The sequence below is a fragment of the Mytilus trossulus genome, chromosome 2 (genome assembly GCF_036588685.1).
Source record: "Mytilus trossulus isolate FHL-02 chromosome 2, PNRI_Mtr1.1.1.hap1, whole genome shotgun sequence".
Taxonomy (NCBI): Eukaryota; Metazoa; Mollusca; class Bivalvia; order Mytilida; family Mytilidae; genus Mytilus; species Mytilus trossulus.
The window spans coordinates 51,879,385-51,903,725 of NC_086374.1; the positions used below are offsets into that span (position 1 = coordinate 51,879,385).

The following is a 24,341-nucleotide window of genomic DNA, read 5'->3' on the forward strand; positions in this document are numbered from 1 at the left end:
GTTTAGTTAATCAAACATTTAAACGTTGATTAACAATGTGGCTCTCAAATGTTTTCTTAATTTCAGTGTGTATTTTACCAACTACAGCTACAGATAAAAGTAAGTATTCAAAAATACGTAGTTTAAATGTGCTTATGAAATAGGGAGGAAAAGAGCAGCAGTTATGTTAAAAGGATATTTTATGATTTCATTCTGCATCCATAGTCCAAACAAGTAAGAAATAGTAGATGAAAATGGAGCTATATCAACAAGGGATACTAATTTCTGTATGCAAGACCAATTGAATATTTGTAAGTGGAATAAACTGCATCAATAACAGAGTTATACTAACAGTTTGAACTGACACATAATAGATAAGATCATCAGAAGCAAAAAAGGCATACATATATAGCATGTAGACAGGACAGCCAAAATCTTTCTTGACCAACTTGTCTGAAATGATTGATAGCTTCTCAGTTTCATAACGGCAGTCTGAAAATATCTGGGCCGCGTTCAATATTGTAGATGCTACGTAGATTTTGACTGTAGCCGCTACTTAGCTGCTACGATATTGAATTCAACCCTGATTTTTATTTTACAATAATGACGTGCGTTTTTTTCAAAGGTATTGGCTACTTGGGATTTTTTTGCATATTATATAAGTTTACAAAACTACCAACCAGCAAATTGTACAATTTATATGTACAGAATTAAGCTACTTCAAAATATGATAAGTACTGCGCAAATAAAGAAAACAACCTAAAGTCTAAAGATTTGCAAAACGGTACTCCTATAAGATGGTGATATGCGAAGAGGATAATATGCGAAGATGATAATAGGCGAAAATATGCGAAGATGGTGTTATTAAATCGTGTTGACAGGAGGATTTGTTTTTGATCGGTTATTTATTTTTGTAAACTGAGAGGACATATTCTTCTTCATTTTCTGCACTATTGAAGCATGATTTTTCATTTTCATGACTTGAAGCAAGGGACTAATTATTCATTTTCACAACTATATTTATGATATTCAAAAACATACAATTTTTTGAATATTTGTTAAATAATTATGAATCATACATGTTCTAATAATATAAAGTCAAGTTAATGTGTACCACTTAATCAAAATTAATCATTATTCCCTGCAGAAATTTTAAGATTCAAGATTTTATTCATAACCTCAGACACATACTTGTGTACAAGAGGACATTACACACAAACATATTAAGATAATACATAGTGACACAGGACAAACAAAACACAAATACATAGTATATTATAAAAGATAATTGGTATAATTAGATTAAGTGATTTTATACCTTTTATCACGAAAATCAAAAGAATTAATTCTTTTGATCATATATTGCATACATACAATACATAGTACATGTATTAAAATTTGGTTTTTACCTAGCCTCTTTCAAAAGAATGGTCCAACATATCATTCGCCGAGCGGAGCGAGGCAAACATTTTTTTTGAAGGGTTTTGGGACCGCTGAAGGCCCAAGAAGGTAAAGACCAGCTAAGTTATATATTTTCAATACATTGCAAGTCAGGTAATTCATTTTCAAACCATTTATTTTTGTGATTTTCAAGGCTGAGTTATTTATTTTCAAAATCCTCCTTGATGAAAATTTGCATATATATGCTATTTTTACATGATTAAATCAAATACGCAATAAAAAATATACCTTCATGTGCTACTTTTTGAGTAAAATGAGGTCGAGATTTTGTGTATTTGCTCAAAATTCAGATTTGTGTCCGTATTTTCTTTTTCGAAAGAAAGACATAACTTTTTTGTTTAAATCGATTAACACAAATTGTTTTTTTGTTTTAAAAATAATCGTCAATGTCTGTATTTTATAAGTATCATTAAAAATTATGCATTTTTTATTCACAAATAACTCATATTTATCAAATAGTCATGAACAGAGGAATAAAACGTCATTTGTTGATGCATGTTTATCACAATTAAAAAAAAAACTCTATTTACAGTTTTATAAAATTTCAGTCACATAATCTCCTAGTCCAAATAATTATGACGTCTTGAAAGGCTATTATATTTTTTTTTCTTTGGCGCCTTACATGTCGAAGTAAGGCGTCAAAGAAAAAAAATATAATAATACTTTATTTCCGTAAGCAAATACAGCTTATTGGATTTACACAATATAAATATCCAATAGATAATATACAGCATAATACAACAATTATACACAAATTATACAAATCAATGAAAGAATTAAGCGGAGTATGACATATAGACATATTAAACTAAAAACATTTGAATAATTAACCAATACGTGCTTTTTCTGCAGAAAATAAATATTTTCCTAGGTTGTTTAGCTCTTTGACATTTCTTACAGATAACAATTGTACTAATTTAAAAGTAGATGGTTTCTCATAATAATAACTCTTTAAATATTTACATCTGATGTCGTTATATTTATCACATTCTAAAATAAAATGATACTCATCTTCAATCGCATTTTTATTACACATACTACACAAACGTTCATTTCTGGCTATATTATAGTATCTACCTGTTTCTATACATAGTGCGTGAGCATTTATTCTATATCTAGTAATAAAAGATCTATACAAACTGTTTAATGGACGACTAAGGTAAAACTGCATAGTGTGGCCATCATGTAAATACTGATACAAAGTACATTTCGACGAATTTTCAAAATATGATAAACCTTCAGATATATAATTATCTATTACTCTTTGTTTAAATTCACTCAAAAATAATTCACTGTTTCTAACTCTCTGTGAAAACCACACATCATTGAAACCATATTTACATAATATATCTCGTATCTTACAAGACCAATTTAGCTTGTCATTTGGCTTCACACAACTAGATTCGTACATATCTTTATATACATGTTTTAAAATACAGTTCTCTGTGTCTAACAATTTCAACCAGTAGGTTACCATTTTCACATATCTATTTACATACAAGGGCACTCTGCCCAACTCAAAATATACCATGTTATTAACAGTTCCTTTTCTAACTTTTAAAATTCTTTTCATATAATATAAATGCAATTTTTCTATATCTTCTGCTTTATGAAAGCCCCAGACTTCACTGGCATAATTCATTATACTTGTAACATAAGTATCAAATAAAGATAGTAAAGTTTCTATATTAAAATATTCATCATATGTTTTGCTAAGTAAGCTGAAAGTAGCTTTTCTACCCTGTTCAGTTAGTGTCTTTTGTGTTACAGTAAATATACCGTTATAATTAAACAATAAACCCAGGTAAACAAATTCATTACATACTTCTACTATGTTACCATTTAAATACCATTTTTCATTATCTTTTATTTTACCTCTATTACGAAAAATTACAATTTTTGTCTTACTTAGATTTATATGTAGCCCATACTGTGTTGAACACTCATTCACAGTATCTATCATTTTTTGTAACTCAATTACACTTTCACTAAAAAGAACTGTATCGTCTGCATACATGAACAAATATAAATTTAACATTCTGACTTCATATGGCTCAATACCCTGTTTGATTAATTCTATTTCTATATCATTTACATAGAGCGAATATAAAAAAGGAGATAATGACTCCCCTTGCATCAATCCTGCGTTACAACTAAAAAACTCTGAAAACTGACCATCTAACTTAACACATGTTTTCAATTTAGAATACATAGACTTTATTAAACACAATAGCCTTTCAAGACGTCATGATAATTATTTGGACTAATAATCTCCCTGCAAAATGAAACAAATTGCCGTTTTGAAAAATAGGGGTCCATGAACTCGTTTTCAAATTAAATCAGTTTGAATGATAAAAGAGATCATAAAAATCAGTCGAAAAATGCATCTTTTCCCAATAAGTCAAAGTTGGACGTCGCGAAATTTACATTTTACGTTAGCAACGTCATTACCTCCCAGGTATCGTGTGCCCTTAAGGGCATACGAAACAGTTTTGATCCCGTATTTACAAGTTCATGAAAATTTGCATATAGGCTATTGTTTACCTGATTAAATCAAATATGTAATAAAAAATATACCTTCATGTGCTACTTTTCGAGTAAAATGAGGTCGAAATTTTGTATATTTGCTCGAAATTCAGATTTGTGGCCGTAATTTCTTTTTCGAAAGAAAGACATAACTTTTTTGTCTTAAAAGATAAAAACAAATTGTTTTTTGTTAAATAATCGGTAATATCTGTATTTTATAAATATCTTTAAAAAATATGCATTTTTATATTCAGAAATAACTCATATTTATCAAATGTTCATGAATTGAGGAAAAAACGTATTTTTTTTACTCCATGTTTATCACAATTAAAAAAAATCCTCTATTTACAGTTTTATAAAATTTGGGTCACACAATCTCCCTGCAAAATGAACCCAAATACCGTTTTGAAAAATAGGGGTCCTTGAACTCGTTTTCAAATTAAATCAGTTTGAATGTTAAAAATCAGTCGAAAAATGCATCTTTTCCCGATATATCACCGTTTGACGTCGCGAAAATAAAAAATTACGTTAGCAACGTCACGACCTTCCCTGTAACTGTATCGTATGCCCTTAATTAATTAAGTCAATCACGTGATTGGCTTAGTCCGAACTTCCATTTGCGAGGCCCCTCAAGCGCATTAAAAACTATTAAATTGAAATTTTGGCGCCAAATAAACTTTCACTTTCAATTTGGATGAACACAACTTCACAAGGAAGCACGTGTGTTGGTGTTTATGTCTTGAGAAAATTTAAACCAATCACACTCGTTAAATTTATAAAAACACGTAAGTAGGTAGGTTATTTTAATATGTTAATCTAAAAACACCATATACAAATGCTAAGGTGTTTTTTTCTGACTGGACGAATCCCATCTTTTTAGCTCTTCCAGAGACATATATAATACAATTGTATTATATGTCTCTGGCTCTTCTATCATGTCTATGCATTCAATATTGCCAACATTGCCACTTCTATGTATCATGTATGCAGACGCAATAGTATTTGGTGGGAAAATTCTATGTGTGCAAAGGAGTTGAGTTGGGTACTGACCTTTCAGATCTAAATATTAACCATACATGCCATTATGATGAACCACCTTAAATTGTTGTTTTAACTTTAGAACAATATTATTTTTTTGTCAGCCCCCAATAGGAGGCAACTGCCTACATGCCTTTATGTAATATACGGCCCTGTAAGGAAGTACTTATTTAGCTCAGTCAGTTTATGCAGGGGGTTTCATTGGGGTGTTCTGACCCTGGAACCCGCTTACTGTTTTGTCAGATTCCTGTATCCAGATTACACTATGTATGTAAGCAATTCTATTATTTATTGTAATTTCCCACGTCCCACTAGATTTCATTTCCTGTTTTCACGGCACAATAATTTTACTTTCACGTGTCGCGTTTACAAAAAATTGTAGACTCCACTTAAGACTCCAATGAGACCCACTATGCACTGCCTTATTGTAACACAGATGTCCCAGGTTTGAATCCAAGTGGAGACCTGGGATTAAGAGAATTATGCTCTCTGGTTACACAATATCAAATTTTGAAAGTCAAATAATTGTACCGTGAAAACGTGAAAAAAAAGTCTAACATGTTTAACTGGACACAGGAATTTACAAAAAAAATGGGAATTGCTAGGGTTCATAGTGAAAGCAGGATACAGGAATTTGACATATTAAGGTAGATCACTAGTATATATTTTTTGAGACAGAATTTTTTTATAATTTACCAAAATGATGATTTTACTATGCTCTTTTAAAAAAATTGGTATAAAGTATGGGTCACCATGCTATTTTTCAAGCTATGAGTCGTTGAAAATTGCCAAAATTTGATTAGTTTGTTCACGAATAAACACATTAGTGTGCATAAAAAAATCTATGAGATAGAATTTGAAATAAATTGTGAGAAGAAAGGTTTCATAATATGTTTTAAGAAAATAAAAAGAAAACATGGTGTCACCGAAGTTGTTTTCTTGCTACAAGTAAAAATAAAAAATTTCCCTATTAGCCCAGTATAAGTTTTGTTCTAAAAGAGTTATCTCCCCTCAAATGGCTCATTTGAAAAAAAATGATTTTTAAACTAGAAAACTAAATATTTGTTAAAATATTTTGTATGATACGATTAAAAGTTTCCTTTTAGTAAAAAACAGGCTAACCATTGAATTGCAAATCTGTCTCAAAATTTGAAGATTTAGGCAAACAAGTAGGCCGATTTTGTATCATGATTGTATACCATAAATCCACCTTAACAGTAAACAGAATCTTATAAACTTCCATTTGTTGTCAGAATCTTGGATGAGAACTACCCAATAAGACACCATTGTCCATTGTTAATTTTATTTTTAAAATGCGTAATTTCAAAATAACAATCTGTAGTCCCAGCATTTAACTAGAAATGCTGCAACTGGGTCACTCATTTTCATCTACCTGAAATTTGGACCAATGAGTTAATTGCCAATGTTTGACCACACTGTGACACGACAGCATAATTATTGGACATGTAAGACAATCTAAGCATCAGCCATATATTTAAGGGAGCCTGAATTAAGTAAATTGAAATGGGATGACAAGTTGCAAAACATAAGTTAATTAGCACATGAACAACATCTATGGATGATTCTGTTAGTTTGTATTCTTACTATTTCAGATTACTACAACTTTGAAGGAAGAGAAGGAACCAGTGCATCATTGAATTGTGATGGAGAAGCAGAATACCCAGGAAATCCATATATTGTTATAGATGAAGTAAAATACACGTTAGAGTCCTTTAATGATTGTCTACACAATTATACATATGGTGTCAAGAACAAATGTGACAATGAAACAACTTGTGATTTTACAATATCAAATGAGTTAGTTGGAAGTTCTTGTGGCACTGAAGGAAATGCATGGTTAACTGTGCGCTATCATTGTGTCCGTAAGTTTAACACACTTTTTATTATGGTAAAAGGACTTTCATTGCAGAAGTTAAAATCAAAATAACATTATATAATTCAAATAAACATGTTTAGAATCTGAAAAAAACTTAAGCATTGATATTTCTATTTATCTTTGACAGGAGATGGAGGCTGGTCATCTTGGAGTTCCTATGGTGGCTGTTCTAGAAATTGTGGTGGTGGCTACAAGACTCGGACACGAACTTGCACTAATCCAGCACCAAATGGTTTCAGCAAAAATCTAGTCTGTATGGATGGTAGTGTAAACCAGATAGAAAGATGTAACACAGCAACTTGCTCACGTAAATATATATACCAGTATATATTAGTAATACATACATTTTTTTTTATTTCTGGGGAGATATATTTTGTAAAATATAAGTACAACAAAGAATTATAAAAATAAATAAGCTGATTGTTGTGATAATAAAATATACCGGTGCATTACGTTTGCGTGCATTACCATTACATTTGCGCTCAAAAATCATTACGTTTGCGTGCAGCTTTCCATTACATTTGCATGCATTTTTTTGGCAGGTAAACTCAGGTAAAATACAGGTAATAATGCTTATTTGTCAATTATTTATAAGTATCAGTACCACTTCCGTTAGTCTTAGTATGTCGTCTCTATGAAACACTCCCCATTTCCATTCTTAGTGTTATCATAAGGCACATATTTTGAAAGTATTCAATCAGTAATTTTTTAGGGAAAATACAGTTAATAATGCTTATTTATCTATTAATTTGTTTAATTATTTACAGGTATCAGTACCCCTTCCTTTAGTAGAAGTTTCATAAGGCATGGAAAAAAGAGATAAAACCGCAGATTTTTTTCGATTTTCAGACACATTTCAATAAGTTCATGCAAAATTTTAAAAAAATCCATGACATAGCCCATTCATATATTGTAACTTGACCTTAAGCTATAATGAAGTTTTTTACTTGCTTTTATAATTCAATATGAACAGTATATAATTTGGCTGTTAAACAAATGATTTTTTACATTAATAATTGATCAATATGAAAATACAAAAAAGATTAGTTATTTGTAACTTAATATTATTTTTATTTATACATTTACCTGAGATTACCTGTAAAATAAATGCGTGCAAATGTAATCTAAAGCTGCGCGCAAACGTAAAATATTTTAATCCCCAAATGCATGCAAAGAGAGTGCGCCCAAATATACACCCCTCTAAATACACATGATATAGGTTGATTGTGAACCTTAAAGGATTTCCATGTATAATTTCCATTTGGTATAAAAAATGTGAGATATCTGAAACTATTTTAAAAATTTTGTAGAATATTTAAATGATAAAAGGTCGATCATTAAACCATTTGGCTAATATGGCCCTATTTACACAACAAATTTTACCCTTGAGTACAGACAAACCTGAACACCTGGAAAAAATAAAAGCATGGCAGAAACTAGATAATTAAATTCTAAATGCATTTTATATTTCAGAAAGTATAAAGTTTTCTGGATTTTGCTCTTCATTTTTAGCTCACCTGGCCAAGTGAGCTTTTCTTATCACTTGGCGTCTGTCATCTGTCTTCGATAACTTTTACAAAAATCTTCTCTAAAATTACTGGGGCAAATTTAACCAAACTTGGCCACCAATATCATTGGGGTATCAAGTTTAAAAAATGTGTCCGGTGACCCAGCCAACCAACCAAGATGGCCGCCATGCCTAATAATAGAAGTTGAAAATAGTGGTAAAATGCAGATTTTGGCTTATAACTCTGAAACCAAAGCATTTATAGATAATCTGACATGAAGTTAAATTTTTTATCAAGTCAAGATTTATCTGCCCTGAAATTTTCAGATGAATTGGACAACTGGTTGTTGGATTGCTGCCCCTGAATTGGTAATTTAAGGAAAATTTGCTGTTTTTGGTTATTATCTTGAGTATAAGAATAGATAGAGATAAACTGTAAAATGCAATAATGTTCAGCAAAGTAAGATCTACAAATATGTCAACATGACCAAAATGGTCAGTTGACCCCTTAAGGAGTTATTGCCCTTGATAATCCTTTTTTACCAATATTTCGTAAATTTTTGTAATCTTTTTCAAAAATCTTCTCCTCTGACACTACTGGGGCAAATTTAACCAAACTTAGCCTCAATCATTATATGGGTATATTGTTTAAAAAAAATGTGTGAGGTGACTCAGCCAACTAACCAATATAAATATAATTGCTCATAATTATCTCCCTTTCATAAATAATGAAAATTTGTTCTACCTTTGTGAAACATTTTATAATTATAGTCAGGTACATTGTATATATTGATTGCAAGTAACTTACATAGCAGTTTATGGGACTCTATTTCACAATATTCTGTGATATATGGTATGGCAAATATATACCAGTACATACTATCTGCATAACACAGATAGATTTTCACTTCTCTGGAAAAAATCTACCTGTGAAATACCATGTCTGGAAAAAATTTACTGTGACAAATTATCATCAGGATAAAATATCATAAAGGAAGAAATAAACCATTACATGATTACGCAATAAAAATAATTAAAAACCTAATGCAATTGCCCATTGCAGCTTCAAAAACTCAATTCATGCTTTAATTTGCTGTCATGCAGCCGGGCAGGGTTAATGTGAATGACAGAATAACCCTGTTATTATCCAAATAACACTGGTAATGACCAAATAACAATTGTAATGACTGAACAACACTTGAAATTTTAGTATTTGCACATATTGGTGACTTTTAAACATTGATTATTAAATATTATTATAAAATAAGTATATTTGATAACTTAAAAATGATTCACAGCAAGCAGGTAAGTTCATAAATATCTTTTTAAAAATAGTGTCAATAAGTGTGTTCATGCAACATGGCAACCTTGTCACATAGTATATGTATATGCACTATCCTTGGTCGCCATGTTGGATGTAAACACTATATTTATAAGGATCTTTATGAACTTACCTGCTTTTTATATATTATTATCAATTTTAAAAGTTATAGAATAATATTCTATTATTTAATAATCAATGTTAAAAAGTCACTAATAATTGTGCTTATATTAAAATTTACCGTGTTGTTCTGTCATTACAAGTGTGTTATTTACCAAATATATATTACTTAGTCGTGGTGTAAATCTATTTTTATAATATTTATGTCCTTCGTTGTCAAAGAAGAGCATGGCATCAAGTAGTTGAAACCCTGTTGGAATTTTCAGTTGCTCAAAGGTTCACATGTTGATTAAAACATTTCGATCTTCTCTGCATTAATCCAATTAGCATTTGTCATGCTGTCACAATTGATGCTGTCATAATTTTTCCGTATTACTCCAGATTTATCATTACACATAGCAATGAATTAAAACTAAAGTAAATGTCTGGTAAAAATATTAAAAAAACATGTTTTCATCTTCTTTTTGATAGCTGAGGGATAGTTATGATAGATAACAAGACTCAGCTATTGTTTTAGGAAGCGTCCATTGAAGGCATGTGCTAGTTTGGGTGCCTTTATCAGAAAATTGTTTGAACAACATACACCAGGTTTCGACAATAATTAAATCAGTTGGAACATTGAAAGGCCAAATCAATTATGTATTTGGATTTAAGCATTGAAAACCAAAAGTTCCAATAAGGGAGAATTTAACCCAGATTTATAAAAAAAAAATATTAAACAAAAAAAGTATTATTTTTCATTTTAGTTGAGTTTACACACAAATTCATTTGACATCAATGCAGCTTGAAACTTTCTTTGTTTTTGTTTTAATTGTTCTGTATTGTTTAGAAATTAAAAGTTGTCTTGTTGGCAAGTGCAGTGAAACATTGTCATTTATTTGATGTTGCAGGATTATTTGTAAATTGAATGTGGTAACAGTCATTAAACTACCCTGTAAACCTGGTCATATATTACATACAAATCTAAACACTTAGCCACACCTACTCCAAATAAACTGTAGGGTGATCGTATGTGCTCTAGAAAGATGAATAGGTACTATAAAGCGGTGCATTACGTTTGCGTGCATTACCATTACGTTTACGCGCAAAAATCATTACCTTTGCGCGCATTTTTTTGACAGGTAAAATTAGGTAAAATACAGGTAATAAGTATCAGTACCCCTTTCGATAGTTAAAGTAAGGTACACCTATTTTGCAAGAATTCAAACAGTATCTTTTAAGGGAAAATACAGGTAATAGTACTTATTTATTTATTAAATGTGTTCAAATATCTAAACGTATTAGTACCCCTTAAGTTAGTATAAGTCTCATAAGACATGGAAACAAAGAGATAAAGCCGCACATTTTTTCTTCGATTTTTAGATACGATCAACAAGATAAAGGTGTATGCAAAATTTTAAGACAATCTGTGACATAGCCCATTTATTCTTACTTGACCTTAAGCTATAACAGAGTTTAAACTTCGTTTTTCGAATTCAATATGCACAATATATAATTTGAATAAACAAACTATTTTCAAAATTAATAATTGATAGTCATATCCGTTATGAAAATCCAAAAAAATATAGTCATTTATAATTTAATATAATTTTTATTTATATTTTTACCTGAGATAACCTGTAAAATGAATGCGCGCAAACGTAAAACATTTTAATCCCCAAATGCGCGCAAACGTAGTGCGCCCCTATAAAACTAGTGACACTAGTTTATATAAGTTGTGAGACAAAACTTGCAGAACGATTGAAACTGGACACAAATTAAACATACAACTGCTTGTCTGTGTATTTATATATAAACCAAATAAAACAACTGTCACATACAAAGAAAGAATGATATTTAAGATAGAGGAACATCCCGGTTTTGATATACTGTAAAGCGGCTATTTTCACGGGTTGGAAATTTTCGCTTATTTTCTTCGGATAGAACAAAATCCCCGAAATAAATTCCATCAATTTAAAAGTGTACATGCAAAGGTATTGATAAAAGTTTTGAATCCACCAAAATACTCACCACCCAAATATTTCATTTATGGAAATCACGCAATTTTACACTCGGAAAATAACCTGCTATACAGTACTAGTAATGTGATTATAACATGCCTAAATTTTCAATATTATGCTGATGAAAAAACCAATACATTAAGGAGGCTTGGTGGTGAAAAACCCAATTTGATATTTGCTTAAGGGGTGAATAGGAATTGATAATGCAATTAAAAAACTTTTTAACTCAATTACATATAAAAATTTGGGGTAAACACCCCAATTTGTGAATCCTTATCTGGAGCTCTGATAGATGTATCAGTTTGTCTATACTCATACTATATATTTAGTGTTGTAAACACAGCCATATTTAATATTAATTCTTTAACTGTAACATGTGTAAATTCAGAACTTATTGCTATGTTTTTAATTATTGCAAAAAAAACCACAGGGTTATAATCACAATTATCTAAACTCTCAATTTGATTTTTTTGGATGAATTAAACATGATTTTTCTCAATGTTGCAAAATTTAAATTCTTATTAATTCAATGATTTCTTTTGAATTCTATTTCAGATTCATTGACACATTCTGAAAATAATTATTTTAATCCAACATGTTATGATCACTATACCAATGGAGTTCTAACTGTTACCTCTGCTAATTGGAATAATCGTTGTGGGTGTGGAGGATGCAATCAAGCTGGAACATATCAGAACCCATGTGATAATTACTATACATGTTCTGTTCTTGTTAAAAAATGTTCACCTAATTGTAATGATAGATGCTATTTATATACAGAGAGTACAGTTATTAATGGTTTAACTTATTATAATAGAATTTATTGCCAAAGAGCCTGTGATACTTTGACCTCATCATATACATGTAATAGTAAGTATCTTACATATCATATATAAGACCATTGGCATTAGATGTTTTAATTTTATAGATAACATGAAATACACAACATATACATATCTGACAGCTTTTTTTTTTTTTTGACATAATATGAATAATAAGATGTGGTATAAATGCCAATCAGAAAACTCTCAAACAGAGACAAATGCCTTAGAAGTTTAAAACAACTATAGGTTACCATGGTTTATTAGTATTGTTTTTAGAGTCAGTAATCAGAGCTTTTTCTACTTTTTTTCTTATCTTTTTTCGAAAAAAGAAATAGCTAGAATTATGTGAGGTTGGGTATGACTTTTCCTTAGACAACTTTGAAGTAAATACCAGTTATTCAAGATTTCAATTTTGATCTTAGAACATTAATTTGAATATCTTAATATTGTTTTGTCCCTCCACAATGATGTAGGTGGTTATATTGAAATACACTCCGGCAGTCTAGTCTTGTAAACACTTTCATGTATACTGTTTTACATATCTTGACAATCTTTTATGACTTTAATAGATATAGAAAGATGTGTTACATGTATGAGTGCTAATAAGGCAACTCTCCATCCAAGTCAGAATTTGTAAAAGTAAACCATTATATGACAAAGCAGGGTGTTTAACATGTAGCCTTGGCTTACAACAAACAGCAAGCTAAAGAGGGCCCCAAAATGACAGATTGTGACTTGGATAGAGAGTTGTCTCGTTGACAGTCATACCACATCTTCTTATATCCATATAGCATACTTTTATGCAGTTTACAACTTTTGTAGTTCCTCAATGGACTCAATGGTCTGAGTGGTCTGGCTGTTCTCTACCATGTGATAGAGGATCCCAGACTAGAACACGTAACTGTGAGTCGGACACAGAATCAGACACAAAAGACGGCTATATAAACAGATGTGGACAGAGATATGATGAAACTCACACACTGGAGACCAGGGAATGTTTATTACTAGGGAATCATCCATATTGTACTTGTAAGTATAAGATAAAGCCCTTTTATTCTAATGTGTAGACAATGCTTCAACTTTATTATGCATTGCTTCTTAATTAAAACCTTCAATTGCAATATCAAAAGATATTAGTTTTTCAAATGTTATTCTACATAAGAAATTGTTCACAAAAGCTTTTTAAAGAAATGGTAAGGAGCATTGAATAAAATTGGACAAATATTTACTTGATTTGGCTTAGTTTAAACATATTTATTTAGAGTGGATTGGGAAACAAGTTATTGCAACTCCTTTCAACTTTGCAGGTTCGAGTGCCTTGTAGGTTGCACTTTGTAAATACAGCTGGTCCAAGGACACAGTTATCGTCCTTTGGTTTTCTTTGTCTACGAATATAGTCCCTAGTGTAAACAGTGTATAACTTGCATGTTTTATTTGATACACTTTCCCAATTTATTTCTTGATATTAAATGCATGAAATATTAAGAAGGGGGATGTAATTACATGTTTAAAAAATTTGGGTGCTGAATCTTTATGTTAAGTAGTGATTTGGTCCAGTTCAAAAAGGTCAAATTTTATCACGTCTGAAGCTGTGAAACTGAATTTTACACCCCCTTAACACAGAATTGTCAATATTTTGAGTTAGAGCTGGTAGAAGTTTCTATAATTTTGATATTATTTGTCTCACTGGTAGTACACTACACTGTAAAAATCTTTTTGAGAAAGAGCAGGTGCGATTTTTTTAATTTGAATTTATTGTCTTAAAGAAATGCACTACGAAATAACTGTGTTCTTGGGCCAGCTGTTGCTCAAAACACGCCTCTTTTGGGGAGAAATTGAATATTCATAGAAAATTAATTTTGTTTACATACTGGTTTCCAGTTATGCTCTCTGTGTTCCATATTGCAGAGACAGAACTCGGGAATGGTACCAGTAAATAAACACGTGCATATTGTTCACATTGAAATCTGTGGTAACCTTTCATTCGAGGTAGGGGTAGTCAAGAAAATTAGTGTAAGTGTAAACTCTGAGAAGTTGAGGGCAAATAAACGTTGAAAAAATGCCGCACAGCCCTATATTTTGACCTTTGAAAAAAATTGTGGTGCATATGAACTTTCAATTCTAGGATAAGGTTTTTTCAAAACTTCATAGTAAAAGTGGTACAGTTTAAGGAGGAAGACCTAGGTTAAGGGAAATAACTCTTAAAATCATCAGTACGTTTGTGTCAACCATTTTCATAAATATATTTTAAGCTTCTAGGTTACATAGATTATTTTCAATCTGTTTCAGGTAAATGCTTAAATTACATTGATGAAACGTGACTTTTACAAACACATAACTGATTTAAAGAGTTATCTCCCTAAACCAAGGTCTACCTCCTTAAGCTGTAAAAGGAGTTTGTATGGGAAATTGAATTGTCAATATTTACAGAAATGCAACCTGTAGCTGCATTAGTCTGCTCTTTTTCAAAATCTACAAGGCTGTATTTTATGTGCAAGAAAAATGGCTCTCTTTTAAAACAGGTCAGCCATTTATTGCCCCCTTCTGATGGACTATCATCATTTCTCAAGACAGTACTCCCAAATGGTGTCAAGCATGTCAAGGGAGAGCCAAAAATGTTCTCCCTGGAACGAGGATCGAACCAGGAACCTTGGTGTTAGTCAGACAGATGCACTAGCAAACACCACAGCTCTCCTTTGGCTTAAATAAAGACTGCCTCATTCTTATCTGAGTTGCTTCTTCAAAAACCTATATTACAGTTATTAAGTAACAAAATAATTGTTTTTGTCATACAATATTGTAGCCCTTCATTTCATTTATAACACACATTGATAGATTTGAAAATTAAGCATCTCATTGGTACATATACTTGGTACAACCTTGTAGTTAAGAAGTGAAATTCCTATTGCTCTTTAGAATTAGAATCAATGTTTTTAAAGAATCAAAGTTTTTAATATGTTACTTTAATAATTATTTTATAGATTGTGAAACCAGAACATTTATTTATGGTGATGATGTGGCATTAAGAACTGTGAAAAATGACACAGATGAAGGTATAGTAGATTACCCTAAAAGACAATTCTAGAGTGAAATTTATTTACCTAATAATCTGTTTCAAATATTAGTAGCACATTATGTTTTCACTGATCTGAAAAGGATGAGCCAAAGTGGAATTAAAGTTTTAACTGTTTTATACATGGTCATCAGATCTTTTAAAAAATGATTATTGATATGAAAAATGTAAAATAAAACATACAGCACATCTATGGTAACCTACAAAAGTTTTAACTAACAGAAAAGTTATTTGATTGGTTCTTATGATGTATACACACAAGTGTATTTTTTTTTAGCAAATAGTCAGTTCAATATTTTCATTTATTTAAGGAATGACTGTAATATTTTTTCTGTCTATGAAGAAATAACATAAAAAATGTGGTGCACACTGAATAAGCCGTGTAGCGGGTTATTTTAAAGTGTCACCACATTACCTGACATTTTTTGAAACAAATCTTCTGTAATTAAATTAAATTCATCTCTTGCCAGCAATAGGATAACACTTCTATAATTTGATATTAAATAATGAAAGTTGTTAAAAAAAATCTTGATTTTAACCTTTAAATGATCTCCTCACCTACTACCATATGATTTGCTAGGATGAAAACTTAACCTTCAGAACTCCAAATTTATTGAAAATAAACCAAAAATAAATTCAAAATAGATTTTATTTTTTATTCTAACCAAAGTAAATTGGGCATATGAAAATGGTGAAAATGTAAGAATTATAGGTTATTGTTGATTTTCTTGCTTCAGCCAGTACTGTGCAAGGGAGAAAAGCAATCAATTGAAATGACCAATAATAATCCATTTTAATATTGCTATTTTACCTATTAAGACGATAGGTGCCTTTTACAAAATACCCTGAATCAACAAAATCTTTAAATGATAGGACCATTATATTTTCTTGTCAAAGTTTGACTTTATAGACTAAATATTATTTAGTTTATAAATGCAATTGAGAACTATTTAACCAAAGTCAAAGAAAGTATTAGGTAATGGGAGATAACTCTATCTTCTATTTTCTCAATAGATCAGTTTTATAGTTAAATTTTTTTCCTAAAATATTGCAATTTAAAATAGCTTACATACATATACATGTATCACATTTATTTGTCAACTAACTTAGATATTTGGTTAACTTAATTTAAAGCTAAATGACATCTTTTAAGAGCTCAGGGATAGACAAATAGTTTGTAATAAAACATTTTAAATTAGGACTTCAATTTTAGCAATTAACACAAAACCCTCAAGAAAAACCACCAATTAACAACTAATTAAATTGTGGAGAAAGTGTCCTCCAATAAGGAGGAGATACCTATATTGTACTAGTGATGTTAAATATAGATTCTTACACTGCAACGAGTGTATTACGATATTTCTCCACTCGAGACAGTTAAATTTTATTATTTAAAGCGCGAGGCTTGCCGAGCTCTTTAAATAATAAAATTTAACTGTTGAGAGTGGAGAAATATCGTAATACACGAGTTATAGTGTCGGAATCTGTTTCTCTAATGCTTTTTACCGTTCTTTTTCAAAGATTTTCAGAAACTTGTGCTCTTAATATGCGACATCATCAGGCATTGTTGCCTTTTTTCCTGACTTCACAATAGGAAAATTCAGAAGAAAACAAAACATTTAGATGTCATAATCAAATTTCGACTTATCATTTGCCGAGAACAGATTTTTCACTAGTGAGGAGAAATATTTTTCTCACACCGGTGAGGAAATGTGAAAATAGTACAAAAATTAGAGAAATGTTGTTCTGACATGAAAGAGTTCAATTTGGTCCTCAGTTAATAACAACAATTATCACTTGAAAATACTTTATATGGGTAAGTGAAGTTCTTAAAGACTTTTAAAAGTAAAAAACCTTATTACCAGTACTTAAATAATTGTGGGAGTCCTTGAAAAAAATCATATTTCAACAATGTCTTGATTGGAATACCAATGAAACATGAGCTATATTTTCTAATTGTAGGGAATGCTGTCTTGTTGAAGAATGATATAGACATCATTAGATGTTGTGGATTAATTGCATATTGGGAATTTTTTGCAACTAATCCAGGAACTTTGAAGTTTATAGTATGGAGATCTACTGGTGAAGATAACCATTATGCAGTTGTAGGAACCAACTCTGTTAACATTTCTGGTAATTTTTATTCTTTGACAAGACATATTAAAGATAAATATTTATTTTTATTAATTTAAATAAATGTATAATGAGCCAATTTTGTCAACATTTCAAGTGAGTCACTGGGTATTATTTTAATTGTATTGTAGATCTGGCTATTTAGGAGACTTTGTATTATGTCACAGGTACAATCTTAATAATGCATCTCTTCTTTGATGTATAACTATGGATGATCACTTTAACTAATTATAGAAAAGTATTCCATTAGCACTAGTCAAATCAACGCTAAAGATTCTGATACCTGCAGAACATACAAGTTTAAGGAATTCTTGAAAAAAGTATCCATAAAATATATTATTATATGTGCTGTCAACAATAGTATAATTGTCATATATGTTAAAATACTGTTCAATACCCAAAATAATGTATGGTACTTTTTTCACTTTGTTATTTAAACAGATGCTGACGTCAATAAGATATTCAAATTTATACCTGACAGTGCTGACCGTATAACAGTTATAGCAGATGATATAATTGGATGGTAGGTTTTCAATATCAAATTGGAAGGGAACTAATGACTTAATTGTGTCTTCACTTGTCAATTAGCATATTTTAATCTTAGCAAACAATTTGCCCATTCATTAAAGATATTACAGCCAACGCCCATAAAATACTCTTAGATTCAGAAAATTTCTGACACTTTGTATTTATGTAGAAATTGTGATAGGATAGGTAAGTTGCATACAAATGCATTTGAAATTTTGTTTTCATAACATAAAATTGAGAAAGGAAATGGGGAATGTGTCAAAGAGACAACATCCCGACCATATAAAAAACAACAGCACCTGAAGGTCACACACAGGTCTTCAATGTAGCGAGAAATTCCCGCACCCGGAGGCGTCCTTCAGCTGGCCCCTAAACAAAAAATACATGTATGTATTTAGCATTTCCTGAAATGATAAATATTAGTCTTTTATATATTGATAAATACATGCAGAATTGTCTGAATTTGCCCCTGAATGCGGTTTTAGTATTAGATCCACATAAAATAACTTAGCAATTTTTAGCCAAATTTACAAAAGATATGAACCAGTTTTGTGTTATAAACCTCTCTTACAGTTTTCAGTCTAGTCACCTGACACTACTCAGAGGCATTGCTGTCATATTGATGTTATCCAGCTACAATTATGGATTATTTAAGGATTTTTTCCCAATTTTTCCACACTTGGGAACTTGTCATTTTTCAAAAAATGTTTTTTTGCAAGTTGAAGCATCCTCAGAGCTTATAACAAACTGAAAGTCAAGGTGTATAGCTTAGGGCTGGAGCCTGAAGTTTCAAGCATAAATTTTTGACTTTTTAAATGTTTTCAGTATTCTCTTAAAAGAATGTCTCCATTCAAGGTTTTCAAAATTTTGCTGGAATTATCTCCCTTTGCACATGATGATCTTACGTTATGGGTTTTTTGCTTTGCCGTTGTGTAAAGTCCACATGTTGTGAATAAAAACAAATGTTGATAGATAATGGTCTAGAAATGAATCTTTGTTTGCGCATTTGAAACAACAACTCAAAGCAAGAGTTTGTTATTTAGTTTTTTTATAAAGAATATAACGTTTTTTTTTAAATATTGGATTTCGCTATCTTTTTTTCTATAAACAAACTTTATCATATACTTTACAGAAAAGTAAAATAAAAAAAATGGCTTCACCCATCATTTGAGCTCACAATCTAGCTTTGAGAAATGAATGCATTTTTTTAATGTACTTTTTTTCTGAACTATTAGGAGAAATAGTCTAAGAGGTAATATCCAAATTAAAATAACTATAAGGGGGCTTGCCAGTCTAAATCATTTTTTTTCCTAATATAGGATTTCTCTATAGTTTTTATACCCCACGCAACTAGTTGCGGAGGGTATAATGTTTTTGACCCGTCAGTCCGTCCGTCCGTCAGTCCTGTTTCTTGTCATCGCAACTCCTCTCAAACCACACAACAAAATTTCACGAAACCTTTTCAGATAGTAAGGACATACTATGTAGTTGTGCATATCTACGGGAAATTGCGATTCAAATTTTTTTCTAGGAGTTACGCCCCTTTGAACTTATTTACTATAATGTACTACTGCAACAGTTTGTCATCGCAACTCCTCTCAAACCACACAACAGAATTTCACGAAACCTTTTCAGATAATAAGGACATACTATGTAGTTGTGCATATCGACGGGAAATTGCGATTCAATTTTTTTTCTAGGAGTTACGCCCCTTTGAACTTATTTGTTTCAATGTACTACTGCAACAGTTTGTCATCGCAACTCCTCTCAAACCACACAACAGAATTTCATGAAACCTTTTCAGATAATAAGGACATACTATGTAGTTGTGCATATCGACGGGAAATTGCGATTCAATTTTTTTTCTAGGAGTTACGCCCCTTTGAACTTATTTGCTTCAATGTACTACTGCAACAGTTTGTCATCGCAACTCCTGTCAAACCACACAACAGAATTTCATGAAATTTTGTAGATAATAAGGACATACTATTTAGATGTGCATATTGGCAGGAAATTAATTTTTCTTATACAATTTTTTTTTCTTTCACTTATTTAATTTCTCCAATGACAATGTGGGGACGTGGGGTATGTGAGCGTGCTCACTAAGGTTCTTTAATTCGTAAATTAACTTTATCATATACTTAATAGAAAAATGAAATAAAAAAATGGGGTCACCGTTCATTGAACTCACAATCTGTCTTGGAAAGAAGCATACATTTTTATTAATGTTCTTTTTTTTCTGTGGAAGTAATAGGACAAATATAGGTAATATTGAAATATAATTACAGAAATCGCTATAATTTTACAATTTTTTAGTTTATGTAAAGCTTATTTGAAAACAATAATAAAAAATATAGGTCACCAATGAGTTTAAGAAGATATTTCAATTATTATGCCAAAAAATGGCATTTTTGCACCAAAGGGAGATAATTTGGAACTTTTTCAATGATAAAAACATTTTAAAAGTCATCTGGGGCCAAACTGAATTGATATTTTTGGTTGATTTTTGTACCATATCATAAAGTAATAACTAATAGTGTAATAAATGTAATGAAAAAACAATTTTTTGCCAAAATTTTGTACCTGCCAGCCTCCTTTAATACAGAAATTGTTTGAATTTTACAATTGTTAAGTTCGAGTACTGCTTATTTGAAAAACATAATAAAAAATGTAGGTCACAGATGAGTAAAAAAAGATATTTCAATTTTGATGCTAAAAATTGGCATTTTGCTATAACTTGTAGCTTTTTCAATGATATAAACATTTTCAAAGTCATCTAGGGCCAAAACGAATCAATAGATTTGGTTGATTTTTGTACCATATCTTAAAGTAACTAATAATAGTGTAGTAAATCAAATTTGTAATGAAAAAATATATATGTTTAAAATTTTATGCTGACATTTTGTAACCTTAAGGGAAAAAACTCATCCCTGTTTTCTTGTATCTTTATATTGGTTGGTATGCCTGAATTGTCATTCTTAACATTCATTTGTAAAAAAATGATTTTTAGAAAGGAATTAATGTGAGTGATTTTCCAGCTATAGAAATTGTCTGGGAAAAAAATCTTGATAACTTTTTCATATAATGTTATAAAATACATGTAGATATGGTTATGTTTTTATTGTTGTGGATATAACATGTGTTGATTTGGCAGATGTCTTTTCAGAACTGCAGCAATTAATGTTTCTGTATTTGGGGATTTTGTTTATATTATTAACAAAATATTTAAAGTCTTATGTATATTTTCTTTTTTGATAATAAAAATATTATTATGTTGTTGAACTTTTAAGGTTTGATGGTGGTGCTAATATTATTGGCTATGACAACTGTAGTTCTGCATACAATGCATCAACATCGGATCATCGTGACCTACGTCCAAATTACTGCCCCACACAGACCTATAAAATGACCTTGGACAAGGAACCAGAAGATGAAGATATCGCCATGTGGTCTGGTACCCGATATATTGACAGAGTGTATGTTATGCAGTACACTACAGTGGAAAGTAAGCTTTGGCACTGTTTGTACAAACATGATACATGTATTAAGATTTTGAATACCAGTTTCCCTTAAAAATAATATTGTTGGAAAAATGTGCCATGAAATTGTTTTCCTCCATATATCAAGTGGCAGGGGACATGGAAATACTGGGCATCTGTGCGTTTGTCCATGTGGTCTTGGTATAGGTAAATTTCAGCAATATCTTGAGCAAATTTTTAAATGGTGGATGATTGACTTTGCAAAAAAAAATTATGTTCCTTTGAAATAAAAAAATTATGGAAAATGGTCTAGTTAACGCTATTATGGGTTCAATTATTGCCAGATTTCAATAAAACTTATACTATAGTTAATATCAGTAATATCTCGGCAGGTTCTATGATGGAGAAAAGTAAACAATTTAATAAAGTTTAAAGACATTTCCTTTAGACTTGTATGCAGAATTTGGCAAAATATTGAAATTAAATAATCACCAACATGTAAGTCTTCCTTAATCCACAAAAATTGGTTCCAACGAAGAAAAAAAATCCACAGTATATAAAATAGGATGCCTGTTTTCTTTATATTTTAGATACTCCTCCATATTTCAACTTATCCAGATACCATAAGACAATACCTGACCATTCAGATATAGACTTCAGTATCATGGACTTTTACTTCAATGATACAGATTATGCTGACTGGTTTGTTCTAGTTAAACCAGAACATGATGCAGATCCATATTTCTATTATGATACTTTTGCAAGTAAGTTTGTATTTACTTATGAATTTATAGATTATGAAGATTAAGAACATACTACAGTTAACACTCATTGTCTCAAACTCAGTTGACTCAAAATTTTGGATGAGTCCCAAGTTTTCCTATAGTCCAGAACTTTGTTCCATACAAATATATGTATTTTTACTTCTGAGTCAAAATTTCTGTTGATAAGAAACTAAATTTATTCAAAATTCATTATTTGTTTTAGCCTTTCCAAACTATTCGATAATTGAGTTTCTTGGCATGTCAAAATTTCTGTTTTTGTTTGAGTCAAATTACAGATGTCACAAAATGTTTCTCTGGTCAGACTGACTTCTAGATAACCATTGTCATTTGTATATACATGACAAAAAAAAGATGAATATTCGATTTCACATTTTTATGCCCCACCTCAATAGTAGAGGGGCATTATGTTTTCTGGTCTGTGCCTCCGTTCGTCTGTTCGACCTCAATAGTAGAGGGGCATTATGTTTTCTGGTCTGTGCCTCCGTTCGTCTGTTCGTTCGTCCCGCTTCTGGTTAAAGTTTTTGGTCGAGGTAGTTTTTGATGAAGTTGAAGTCCAATCAATTTGAAACTTAGTACACATGTTCCCCATGATATAATCTTTCTAATTTATTTTAATGTCAAATTAAAGTATTGACCCCTATTTCATGGTCTACTGAACAAAGAAAAAAATGGTGTGAAGCTCAGGTTAAAGTTTTTGGTCAAGGTAGTTTTTGATGAAGTTGAAGTCCAATCAACTTGAAACTTAGTACACATGTGAACTATGATATGATCTTTCTAATTGTAATGCCAAATTAAAGTATTGACCCCAATTTCACGGTCCAGTGAACATGTAAAATGATAGTGCTAGTGGGGCATCCGTGTACTATTGACACATTCTTGTTAAGTCTTAAAATGGATTGATGCCTTAACAATAAAGTTTTCCATCTTGCTGCTTTAGTACTGCTTGCAGCAAGTGAATGAGTGATTTAATGGAACTACAAGCTGAAATGATTTTGTTGGGAAACAAAAATGAAAGGGATGGAACCAAGCATTTCATTTTAACTCATAAAGAAATTATTTCCTTTAAAAAAATAATCTAGAAAAATATGAATGGAAAATTCTTGTTGGTATAAAATTTACTCCAGCCATAAGAACCGGAAAAGCAAATTCTTGATTTATAATCAGTTGCATATTTTTCTGGCATTTACCATTAAAATTATAAATATTTCAAAAGTCTGATTTCTTTAATGGAATAAAATCTAAACTTTCATGACATGGATGTTGAGTGTTATGGTATATATATATGGATATTTTCCCTATTTTCTCTCTACAGAAACTGTTCATGTGAAAGACCAACTTCCCCATATTATTGGTCAACAGAATTATGAACATACATTCATTGTATGGGCTGATGATTCTTGTTACAATAGAGTTTCTGGAACTGTTACAATAACATCATTCAATGGAGTAAGATAAGTATATGTTATTCAGTCAGTCGTTTTAAAAGAAAACTAAGGATATGGTGTATCCATTCATGACTCAAAATCAGTAGATGCACTGCAACAACAAAAAAACACAAATCATAGATGCCAACCATTAGGTTTTTGTCGAGCCTTCGACTTTAGTCGAAAAAGCGAGACTAAGCAATCCTACATTCCGTCGTCGTCAGCGTCCACAAATATTTACTCTGT

The 24,341-nt window shown here is 30.8% G+C and overlaps 2 protein-coding genes across 2 annotated transcripts in view; both read left to right on the forward strand.

Moving 5' to 3' along the window:
* On the forward strand, nt 1–7,151 carry LOC134705842 (uncharacterized). The gene is made up of 3 exons (XM_063564556.1): nt 1–99; nt 6,618–6,913; nt 7,029–7,151. Exons 1-3 carry the CDS (start codon nt 36–38, stop codon nt 7,149–7,151), a joined length of 483 nt encoding a protein of 160 aa, XP_063420626.1. The 5' UTR covers nt 1–35.
* Nucleotides 7,110–24,341, forward strand: part of LOC134707533 (uncharacterized) — a 22,354-nt gene continuing 5,122 nt past the window's right edge. The window contains exons 1-9 of the mRNA XM_063567374.1: nt 7,110–7,208; nt 12,405–12,719; nt 13,496–13,702; nt 15,655–15,726; nt 17,709–17,879; nt 18,321–18,402; nt 21,698–21,912; nt 22,477–22,650; nt 23,984–24,117. Coding sequence (XP_063423444.1) covers nt 7,157–7,208; nt 12,405–12,719; nt 13,496–13,702; nt 15,655–15,726; nt 17,709–17,879; nt 18,321–18,402; nt 21,698–21,912; nt 22,477–22,650; nt 23,984–24,117 — 1,422 coding nt within the window. The 5' untranslated portion in view covers nt 7,110–7,156. The remainder of the gene's footprint in view (nt 7,209–12,404; nt 12,720–13,495; nt 13,703–15,654; nt 15,727–17,708; nt 17,880–18,320; nt 18,403–21,697; nt 21,913–22,476; nt 22,651–23,983; nt 24,118–24,341) is intronic.